This window comes from Macaca nemestrina, chromosome 13 (assembly GCF_043159975.1).
Source record: "Macaca nemestrina isolate mMacNem1 chromosome 13, mMacNem.hap1, whole genome shotgun sequence".
Taxonomy (NCBI): Eukaryota; Metazoa; Chordata; class Mammalia; order Primates; family Cercopithecidae; genus Macaca; species Macaca nemestrina.
Window position 1 is genome coordinate 70,127,421 of NC_092137.1, and position 12,312 is coordinate 70,139,732.

At 37.3% G+C, this 12,312-nt stretch overlaps 1 protein-coding gene across 1 annotated transcript in view; it reads left to right on the forward strand.

The window, feature by feature from the left end:
* Positions 1 to 12,312, forward strand: part of LOC105465208 (germ cell-less 1, spermatogenesis associated) — a 50,764-nt gene that overhangs the window by 24,744 nt on the left and 13,708 nt on the right. Inside the window, exons 9-11 of the mRNA XM_011713486.2 lie at positions 1,703 to 1,840; positions 7,277 to 7,346; positions 11,224 to 11,299. Of these exons, the coding sequence (XP_011711788.1) occupies positions 1,703 to 1,840; positions 7,277 to 7,346; positions 11,224 to 11,299 (284 nt within the window). The remainder of the gene's footprint in view (positions 1 to 1,702; positions 1,841 to 7,276; positions 7,347 to 11,223; positions 11,300 to 12,312) is intronic.

Sequence of the window (12,312 nt, forward strand, 5' to 3'; positions counted from 1 at the left end):
AACCTGTATTCTATGTGAAGCATGGTTTGAGACATAATAGTCTATAATGGCAACTGTCTTGTTTTTCTCCTTATCCTTAATAGCAACAGGACTGGGTGTACATACTCTCCTGGGTGTATGTCGTTTAACAGAAAACATAGACTAGGGCTCATGCACAAATACCTGTTTGATAGCAGTAACCCTAAACCTTTCCTTCTGACTCATGAAAGCACACTGGAATGTAACTGAGGGTAATTTTTAGGAATAACCTTAAATTCTCCCTAAAAGAAAAAAAATTATATACTTCATAAACTTGAATTATTCTATTTTCTTTTCTTTTTTTGAGACAAAGTTTCACTCTGTCACCCAGGCTGGAGTGCAGTGGCATGATCTCGGCTCACTGCATCCTCTGCCTCCCAGGTTTAAGCAGTTCTCTGCCTCAGCCTCCCAAGTAGCTGGGATTACAGGCACCCACTACCACGCCTGACTAATCCTTTTTGTATTTTTAGAAGAGATGGGGTTTCACCATCTTGGCCAGGCTGATCTTGAACTCCTGACCTCATGATCCACCCGCCTCGGCCTCCCAAAGTGCTGGGATTACAGGCATGAGCCACCACGCCCGGCCGAATTATTCTGTTTTCAGTATTATTATTATTATTATTATTATTATTATTATTATTATTATTTATTTTAGAGACAGGGTCTTGCTCTGTCACACAGGCTGGAGTGCAGTGGCACAATCATAGCTCACTGCAAGCTCTAACTCCTGGGCTCAAGCAATCTTTCCACCTCAGCCTCCTGAGGAGCTGGGTCTGGTCTGCAGACACATGCCACCACACCTCGCTAATTTTTTTATTTTTATTTTTTGTAGAGATGGGAGTCTCACAGTGTTGGCCAGGCTGGTCTTAGACATCCTGGACTCAAGTGATCCTTCCACCTTAGACTCCCAAAGTGCCAGGATTTTACAGGTGTGAGCCACCGTGCCCAGCCTTGAATTATCTTAATAATAACTGAATACTACCCAACTGTTGCAAAACTATGGCTACAATGTCTGTCTTTTATTTTATTTTGTTTTATTTTATTTTATTTTAATAGAGATAGCATCTCACTATGTTGCCCAGGCTGGTCTCTCAACTCCTGGGCATAAACAGTCTGCCAGCCTCAGCCTCCCAGAGTGCTGGGATCACAGGCGTGAGCCACCACGCCTAGCCATACGTAATCTTTCTTACTTTGTATTTCAATAGAGAATTAATATATTAACTAGTGTTCATTACATGTAGCTGAAATGAAAGTTAAAAGAAATTAAGAGATAGTCTTTGTCCTGTGTACCTTACCCTTGAGTGAGGCTTTTGGGCTCCAGAGTTTCACTGGCCTGTTCGGTTCCTGGGAGGGGGATTTTGGTGAGAGTGTGTAACCCTAAGTACCTTTCTCAAGCCTTCCTTTCCCAGCTTGCTGCACTATAAATGCCAAATGCCCAGAAACAGCTGAATTCCCAGCCCAGGGGTTTCATTAGGACCAAAGTTAATTTCCTGGGATTTTAAAATAAATCTCCTTATGTTTTTATCTGTAAACCTAAGGTTTATAAAATTCTTGAGAACTTTAAAACTACCTTATTTTGTATTCTACTAGACGTGAGTGTATGTGTGTATCTCCCATCCATCAAAACATTTAAGAATAATAGGTTTGAAAAGAATGACTGTTTAACTTACACGGTTTTTTATAGATTTTGAAGGTATGGCCTTTCTTGAAACTGAACAAGGAAAACCATTTGTGTCGGTATTCAGACATTTAAGGTTACAATATATTATCAGTGATCTGGCCTCTGCAAGAATTATTGAACAAGATGCTATAGTACCTTCAGGTAAGAGAACATAATGAATTTGTAATTTTAAGTAATATATTTCTGATTATAACAGTAATATAGATCATAGAATAGAACAAGGAAGTAGAAATTATTATTAATCCCAAAAAGGTATACATGTTTATTCCAAAGTGGAATCATACTATAGAGGTAATTTTCCATGCTTACATATCATGAGTATTTTCCCATATCATATTTCATTAAATACTTTCTAGAATATTTAAATGATTATCTAGTATTCTGTAATATGGATGTTCTTTGATTTAGTAAACCAGTACACGATTTTGGATCAGACTTATAAAAATGACTTTTGAAGTATTTAAAGATCATAACTGATTTTTCTATTAGTGCTCCTTAAATTTGTTTATTCTGGTTTTTCCTTATTCTAAAGCCTTAAACTTCATGTTGAAGCAAATGTGTCTTTGCTAATTATAATTTAAAATTTTTGAAATAACTACTGATTTACCTTTCTAAGTTAAATCTCTAGTGCTTGTGAATAATTCCATTTAGTACTATATATACATATAAGAAATGGAAAATAGAATTTCTGTTTGAAGATTTATATGTCATGTTTGCAGTAATAATTAGAGTTATAGATTTGTGTAAAAAGTTGTGATTTTTTTGACACCTTAATTGTGACGTAGCTGTATGTTTATAGATTTAAATTGTTCCTGAAATCTGTATACTTAGTTGGAAAGGAATTGAAGGGAAAGAAAACTTAGAGTTAACTCTTCTGGTATATTTGGAAGTGGTGCATTTTTATAAAATCACTTCAGCAAGTTTATAGATGCTGTTTAAATCACAAATTCTCTGAATTTTACATTCCTTATAGTATAGCAGTTCTATAATAGTTTTAGTATCTGTTAAATACCAGGCCCTAGCAATTATGTAATATTAGATGCCAAAGCCAATTACATATGCCACTCTAACTGTACTTCCTTTTAAGGCTTTTTGCAAATGAGTTTTGAAAGAGATTGGGGAAAAGTTTGTTCTAAAGTGGTTTAATTTAAGTGTGCCTGTGATGCAAGTGGATAAGCTTTATATTTTTGGATTGCAAGATGGGTACAAGTATTTCTAGTCTAAAATAGTCTATTCAATATAGAATCAGAAAGAGTTTAGATCCTGTATTTTCTGGCAGATGTCAGTCGTTGTTACCATATCTTACAGATTATTATTTACCACATATTTATCACATTGTGAAGGGACAGAAGGAAGCCACCTAATTCACATTATTGAGATAGATTGGTATATGCTGTCAGTAGGAAGGTATCTTAGATTTGAAATGAGTTGAAATTATTTTGATTAATCAACCTAAAACTTGATCATTTTTCAGAAATAGTGCCAAACGTGTTAACATTAAACAAAGTTAGGCATTTGGCAATATGGAGAGTTTGTGTATATCTGTTTGCCATCTTTAGGTAAAAAATTTAGAAACATGTTTAATTAAAAGTTGAATTGGGACTTTGTATAGAAGCACTTTATTTTAGGATTCAACTGTGTCAAGCACTCTACTTTGTGCTGAGTACTGCTGCAGAGCATTCTACAGCTCTCGTATTGGTGTCACTGCAAATTGACATTTCAACACTAAGCTTGAACCTTGGGACTTCTTATACTACTTTTAGTTCGTTATTTCTCTTTTTCATTTCCTTCAGCAATTATATCAATTTCTGCCACTCTGTTCCAACTTTCTACCCAATTACCTCATTGTCAGTTTTGTGAAAATAAGTTACTGAAAATGAAAAAGTATATAAATCCATGTAATAAATTCAGAAAATAGCCTCAGAACTAGATTTTTATGTTATTATACATAAGCGTTTTTGAACCAGGCTTCTCCGTAATTTTGTGTTACTATTTTCTACCTAGATGCTCTATACAGAGTACTCCTATTTGTCTATGTAGGAATTTTCACTATGTAAATGTTTGGTCACTCATCTTCATTATCTACATCTGATTTATGTGTTTCATAAAGTAGTTCAACTTGTAGGCTTAGTTTTTTGCTATAAGCCATATTAGTTTTAAGTGGATTCGTGTGACTGTATGTATACCTGAAGATACACTTTTCCCTTCACTTAAACAAAAAATGCTGGGCAAATTAGGAAGTATCTTTTTTTGCTTTTTAAAGTTCGTAAACGTAAGACATGACATTTTCAAATAATATTGTTTTAGAGGTCCCCTTTCCATATTCTTTGTGTAAAACTAGGGAAATAATCTAAATAAATTCAGTCTCATGTATCTCACTTATTCCATTGGGAAAATACTGTGTTTATATTCAAAACTGCTGTAGACTAGATCTCAACTGCAGATCGGATCCATGACACTGTCAAATACCACCTTGACATGCCCATTTTTTTTTCGCCCTGTGGCCTGGAGAGGGGCAGGCGGGTAGAGGCAGAGACTTGCTATGTTACCCAGGCTCTTCTCAAACTTCTAGTCTTAAGCAATCCTGCCGCCTCAGTCTCCCAAAATACTGGAATTACAGGCATGAGTCACTGCACCTAGCCCCTATTTTGAGTTTTTGTTTTGGACCTTGGTCTGATAAAGTTTAAAATAAGTGCTGAAACATATTACTATTTAGTCAAAGTTTAGTCTACCTAGTCAAAGTTTCTTGAAGGCACTTCTTCAGAATCTTTCCAGCCAACAGTAGCTCTCTGCCAAAAAGGATTCTGGCAAACTCTGCCTAGTGTTTCTTCCTTTTTGGAAATGATTGCATACAAACATATTGAAAACTCTGTGTAAAGGAACCTGCTTCACTTCTTTTCATCCCATATTTTACCAGGGATTCTTTTTTTTTTTTTCCTTTTGCAATGCTATTAACATTGCATTTGAACTTGTGTTACATTGACTTACTTTTGGAATGCTGCTTTTAAGACATGGGACCTAGAATCCTTGAGCTACCAATGACCAGAAAGATTTGAAGTTTGACTTTTTACTCTTTTGGATTAAGCCATGACAAGAGAAACAAAAATATGTACTCATGTTTTTAACTTGTTAAAATGCTTTTGGTTTTAAAGGAGGTTATACAAAAATTGTTGCAATTTAAATTCTAAAACATTTTTGGCCGGGCGCGGTGGCTCACACCTGTAATCCCAGCACTTTGGGAGGCGGAGGTGGGTGGATCACAAGATAAGGAGATCGAGACCATCCTGGACAACATGGTGAAACTCCGTCTCTACTAAAATACAAAAAATAATCAGGTGTGGTAGCACATGCCTATAATCCCAGCAACTGGGCAGGCTGAGGTAGGGGAATCGCTCAAACCCGGGAGGCGGAAGTTGCAGTGAACCTAGCATGCCACCGCACTCCAGCCTGGTGACAGAGCAAGACTCTGTCTCAAAAAAAAACAAAAAATTGATATTTGAGAATATGCACGTATGTGTAACTCATTCCAGTTTTACAAACGAATCATGAAATGCCATATGCCATCTCTAGATCAATGAGTTTCAAACTCCAGGCATTTTAATAGGTAGTGATCAGCTTTAAATACACATATATAAGAATTTTTGGCCAGGTGCGGTGGCTCACACCTGTAATCCCAGCACTTTGGGAGGCTGAGGCCAGTGGATCATGAGGTCAGGAGATCGAGACCATCCTGGCTAACCTGGTGAAACCCCATCTCTACTAAAAATACAAAAAATTAGCCAGGTGTGGTGGCGGGTGCCTGTAGTCCCAGCTACTCAGGAGGCTGAGGCAGGAGAATGGTGTGAACCCTGGAGGCGGAGCTTGCAGTGAGCCAAGATCGCACCACTGTACTCCAGCCTGGGCAACAGAGTGAGACTCCGTCTCAAAAAAAAAAAAAAAGGGCCGGGCGCGGTGGCTCAAGCCTGTAATCCCAGCACTTTGGGAGGCCGAGACGGGTGGATCACTAGGTCAGGAGATCGAGACCATCCTGGCTAACACGGTGAAACCCTGTCTCTACTAAAAAATACAAAAAACTAGCCGGGCGAGGTGGCGGGCGCCTGTAGTCCCAGCTACTCAGGAGGCTGAGACAGGAGAATGGCCCGAACCCGGGAGGCGGAGCTTGCAGTGAGCTGAGATCCGGCCACTACACTCCAGCCTGGGCGACAGAGCGAGACTCCGTCTCAAAAAAAAAAAAAAAAAAAAAAAAAAGAATTTAAAAAAATAAACGAGTATATGTGTGCTGAGTCATGCAATAGTTGCTACTAGTATTTACCTATGAAGACAAATTATCTGTGCTAGACACTTAAATTCCTTATAATATCAAGAATATAATTTTGGAGGACCCTGAAAGAAACATTCAAAAGTGTATTTAGGCCAGACATGGTGGCTCACTCCTGTAATCCCAGCAGTAGGTGGCTGAAGCAGGAGACCACTTCTCCATAAGAAATGGAAAAATTAGCTAGGCATGGTGGCAGACGCCTGTAGTCCCAGCTCCTCTGGAGGCTGAGAGGAGAATCGCTTGAGCCCAGGAGTTCAAGACTGCAGTTTACCAAGATAGGGCCACTGGACTCCAGCCTGGGCCACAGAGCGAGACCGTGTCTCTCTCTCTAAAAAAAAAAAAAAAGTATTTGTATTTATAGGATGTTTTAAGGAAAGACACCAGTAAATCATTGGAAGTCACCTGATTACTTTTATTAAGTAGAGACCTAGGAAGTGACAATCCAGATTTTAATTGCACTTTAATTTCTACCCCTCTTTTAGACAGAGATTGAAAAATAATTTAAGAACTTAAAAAAATTATTCAATTTTCTGTCAGTACTTCTATAAAAACTAAAAATATAGTTTCAGGTATGATTTTTACAATTGAAAAATTAATATGAACTATGAAAAGGAAAACATTAAATGCAAGAATATGCTTTTAACTAACGATTTACATCCCAATTTAAATGTATGCAATATAAGTGCAGTCTATCCTGAGACAAAGCTATATAACCTTTACCACTTTAAAGATCATTAAGCCATTATAGTATGTTTGTAAAATATAAGCTACCTACCAGTTTCGTTTGTTTGTTTGTTTGTTTGTTTGTTTGTTTGTTTGTTTGTTTTCTGTCTGTTTGATTGTTTGAGATGGAGTCTCACTCTGTCACCCAGGCTGGAGTGCAGTGGCATGATTTTGGCTCCCTGCAACCTCCACCTCCTGGGTTCAAGTGATTCTCCTGCCTCTGCCGCCCAAGTAGTTGGGATTACAGGCGCCCACCACCACACCCAGCTAATTTTTGTATTTTTAGTAGAGATGGGGTTTTGCCATGTTAGTCAGGCTGGTCTCGAACTCCTGACCTCAGGTGATCCACCTGTCTTGGCCTCCCAAAGTGCTGGGATTACAGGCATGAGCCACCATGCCTGGCCTAAGCTACCTAATTTTTAAATTGCTATTTTAAACTTGTATTTAGAAATGGTAACAATTTTATCAACTATGAATGTTTAAATCCTTTATGTTCTTCAGTCGTTATTTATTATTAATTTATTCTTACATTTCAGAATGGCTCTCTTCTGTGTATAAACAGCAGTGGTTTGCTATGCTGCGGGCAGAACAAGACAGCGAGGTGGGGTAAGTATATTATAACGTATCATTTTTCGTTAAAAAATCTTTGCTATGGATTTTTTAATGCGTTATGTTGAAAAATCATTAACAGTATTGAAAACTCAAGCTGTTGAAGTAAAGATCATATTATCACTTTTTATTATATATTTGCAACATTATCAGTCTTATAAATGTCTTTCTGGTCAATTAGTATAATGCAATTATTGAAGTATCATTTGCTTTGTTAGTAAAATCGAACACGTAATCCATGTATACCTTGTTTCACTTAGTATCATATGATTTTCTTTCGACATACTGAACTATTATTTGAGGTAATGCTTTCATAAAACACAATTTTTATATTTGTGTCTAGGTAAATCTGTTTTTTCTTATTTATGGTAGTATTGTCAAATTCTAATTAATGTAATAAATAGGTTTTGATGATCTTTAAGTCTAAAATTAATTTAAAAACCATGCAGGCCAGGCACAGTGGCTCACGCCTGTAATCCCAATACTTTGGGAGGCTGAGGTGGGAGGATCACTTGGGGTCAAGAGTTTGAGACCAGCCTGGCCAACATAATGAAACCCTGTCTCTACTAAACCCTGGAAGTGGAGTTTGCGGTGAGCCGAGATTGCTCCACTGCACTTCCAAGCCTGTGGGATAGAGTGAGACTCTGTCTCAAAAATAAAATAAAATAAAATAAAATAAAAAACAAAAAAAAAAAAACACCATCTGGTTATGGATACTTTCCCCAAAAACATATGACTCCCCCCACAAAACATTAATGCTCTTTCTTCATCTTAAAGGAAAGAGGTATAGTGTTTTGTAATTCACAGAACTTTTATATTTGTGATTTGATCCTTCTGCTAGCTTCTTAATATATAGGTATTATGAAGAGACTGAGTATACAGAAAGACCTTTGAAGTTAATTTTTTGCCCCTGATCTCTTTGAACTCATTTTTATATACCAAAGAAGTTTTTTAAGTAATGACCTAATTATAAGTTTTCATCCAAACAGTAAGTGTATGAAAGTATTACATAAATTCATGATGATTATGAGATTTTTATTATCCAGGATCCTAGTTTCTGCTTTGATTATAATTATATATTTTTTCAAATATATTTCCGGTATATTTATCCAGCATAAATAATAGTAAGATTGTTGAGGCTGGGCGCAGTGGCTCACACCTGTAATCCCAGCACTTTGAGGGGCCAAGGTGGGCAGATCACCTGAGGTCAGGAGTTCGAGACCAGCCTGACAAACATGGAGAAACCCCGTCTCTACTAAAAATACAAAATTAACCGGGTGTGGTGGCACATGCCTGTAATCCCAGCTACTCAAGAGGCTGAGGCAGGAGAATTGCTTGAACCTGGGAGGTAGAGGTTGCGGTGAGCCAAGATTGCGCCATTGCACTCCAGCCTGGGCAACAAAAGCGAAACTCCGCCCCAAAAATAAATAAGAAAAAAAGATTGTTGAAATACAAATAATAAATTGAAACCAAAAAATGAGCCATTTAATGAAATTGAGAACTGAAGCCTTATGTAGTATATGAAGTAACAATGAACTGTTTAATGGAATTGAGAACTAAAGCATTTTTGTAGTGTATGAAGTAGCTTATAAATCATCCTATATCTTCTGTATATTCAATTTTTAGATTTTTGATGTTCTTTACTTTTCAAGATTTTCCTCACCCATATCCTTATTGAGGGTAATGTAGAGTCTCATCTAAGATACTGCACTAGAATAAGTGTTTAGTTTTTTGCCTAAGAGGTACAGTCATTCTGGGGGGATTGGTTTCAGGACCCCTGCGTATACCAAAATCCACACATACTCTAGTCCCACAGTTGTTTAGTCCTGCAAAACCCACATATACAAAAAGTTGGCTCTCCATATACAAGTGGGATTTCACATCCCACAAATACTGCTTTTTTTTTTTTCTTTTTTTTTCTGAGACGGAGTCTCTGTCGCCCAGGCTGGAGTACAGTGGCGCAGTCACAGCTCACTGCAAGCTCCGCCTCCCAGGTTCACACTATTCTCCTGCCTCAGCCTCTCCAGCCACTGGGACTACAAGCGCCCACCACCATGCCCAGCTAATTTTTTTGTATTTTTAGTAGAGACGGGATTTCACCATGTTAGACTGGATGGTCTCAATCTCCTGACCTCGTGATCCGCCCTCCTCGGCTTCCCAAAGTGCTGGAATTACAGGCATGAGCCACCGCGCCTGGCCAAATAGTGCATTTTTTATCTGATTTTGGTTGAGAAAAATCTGTGTATAAATGGACCCAAGCAGTTCAAACTTGTTGTTCAAGGGTCAACTGTGTATGATTATATTCCCGCTTAGGAAATGTTCTGTTCAGCAGATAAACCAAGCATTTGCTCACTGCTGCAGGACTGCTAAAGTGAGGAAGACACTATATTCCCTGGATGCTAGGTTATAATCTGATGTCAAGTCTCCCTCTGGGGTTCTCCTCATAAAACTCGTTTACATTGCCAAGAAGGTTATCTTTCTAAAACGGAAATAAAACTGTGTCACTCCTCTACTTAAATATGTCCAGGGATATTTGATGATAGTTAAGGGATTATAGTATTGGTATTCAAAATTATTGAAGCTGGATGGTAAGAAAATTTGGCTCATTACACTGTTTTCTCTGCTTTCATATGTTTGCAGTTTTTCATAATAAAAAATTTTAAAGTTACAGAATAAATGCTTGGGAACTAGTTACCTACAAGAGCAGTTGAAACTTATTAGCATGACCTGTGGGAACTGTCAGCATTCTATCCCAGATGCGTTTAGCTTCATCTCCTTTCATGTTCATCTGCACTAAATGTGCACTAAATTCTTATGTTCGTATGCTGCAGCTGTATTAAATTCCTTTACATTTGGTTTTCTGTTATGCTCCAGTTCCTTTTTATCCACTATTTCTTCTGCCTGGAATACTCTTAGCCCTCCTTAGAATTCACCCCTCACCTCCACCTCACCCAACAAGCTTCCACTCAGGCACAAATAATATTTACTCTCTAATGATCCCCCTCTAACCATGGGCAATAAATCTGTACCTTCTTCATGCTCTTAAGATCACAAACCACAAACTATTAATGTTATTATAATTAACTGTATTATAATTATTACTTATGTCTAATTCTCTACTAAACTGAGCTCTTGGATATCAAGGACATGTTTTATTAGTCTTATTTACACTTATTTATTTATTGTATTTGTTTCATTATTTTATTATCTATTATATATGCTCTTATTGCACCCAATTTCTAGGCACTTCATGTTGTGAATGAGTATATGAATGAATGTATTGTATTGCTATTATCATTTGGAATTATGAAGCTAATAATAATACTATATTTATTACAACTTGAGATAACAGTGTTTCTCTTAATTTATTAAGGTTTTTAAACTAGGGAACCAAGTAAAGACTTAACTGATAAAATTCTACATTTTCTATTAAATATTGATTTTGCATACTTACACTACATGAAAAATGGTTTGCATGTGAAACGAGTAATGTTAAGTGGTAGGTGATATCAAGTCACATCTTATTTACAGAAATAATAGATTTTAACTTGTTTTACTTAGTAGACTTTTGTTTTTTTTTTTTTTTGGCAAATAGAATTTTTCAGTTTTTCTTTTCCTCTTCTCTGGTTTGACTGAGCCCTAATAAAAGTAGTCCAGAAGTCAGGGCAATAAGTGAAACATAGAAGATATTAAATCTTTTTTATCTAGCAAAGGTAATGGACTAAATTTAATCAACACATTGTTATTTTTATCTGTACCACAAAAATTTATTTTTAAATCTGGTAGCAAGATTTTCTGTCCTTAACTCATAGTTCTTTTTAAATTATTAGTTGCATATTTTCTATGAGAGTTCATGTTTTATGTATATTTTTAGGCCTCAAGAAATCAATAAAGAAGAACTAGAGGGAAATAGCATGAGGTGTGGTAGAAAGCTTGCCAAAGATGGTGAAGTAAGTATGGGTTGTGACTGTTAATATTCTCATACAAATTGTATTATCAGCACATCCTGCACCTGTAAGTAATAATCATGACACCTGTCATACCTCAGAAGAGCTTGTATACTTTCTGTAGCATGATCTTCTGGGAAAGGCGTTACAGCCACCACACTCAGTAGTGATTGATTACTTGGCTTTGTATGAGAATGCCGAACTTAAATTTTGAGTTCAGATAAGAGATACAAGAAGAGGGTCCCTTAGCAATCCGAAATTAAGATAAAGAAGAAATTGTGAGGGATCTGTTACATAGTCTTAAAAGTGATTCTGTGTTACAGTTATCCTAAATCAAGGACATTCAGATCCATTGATTGTTACCCACATTAGGAATTACCTTTTCTCAGCCAGGCACGGTGGCTCACACCTGTAATCCCAGCACTTTGGAAGGCTGAGGTGGGCAGATCGCTTGAGGCCAAGAGTTCAAGACCAGCCTCGCCAACATGGTGAAACCCTGTCTCTACTGAAAATACAAAAGTTAGCCAGGCATGGTGGTGCGTGCCTGTAAACCCAGCTACCAGGGAGGGTGAGGCACAAGAATCACCTGAACTTGGGAGGCGGAGGTTACAGTGAGCCAAGATCATGCCACTGCACTCCAGCCTGGCTGGAGAAACCCCATCTCAAAAAAAAAAAAAAGATATTTTTTCATTATCACCCAATATAAATGTATATAAGTGAAAGAACAGTATTTAAAAACAATACTTACCCCTGTGCATCCAGAGATTCTTTTTTCTATTTAATACTTTTATTGTTATTTTTTATTTAGAGACAGGCTGTCCCTCTGTCACCCAATCGGGAGTGCAGTGGTGTGACCACAGCTCACTGCAGCCTTTACCTCCCAGGCTCAAGCACTCCTCCCATCCCAGCATCCCAAATAGCTGGAATTACAAGCATGAACCACCATGCCCAGCTATCTATTTAATTTTTTTTTTTTTTTTTTAAACTGACTGTGGCTGGGCGTGGTGGCTCAAGCC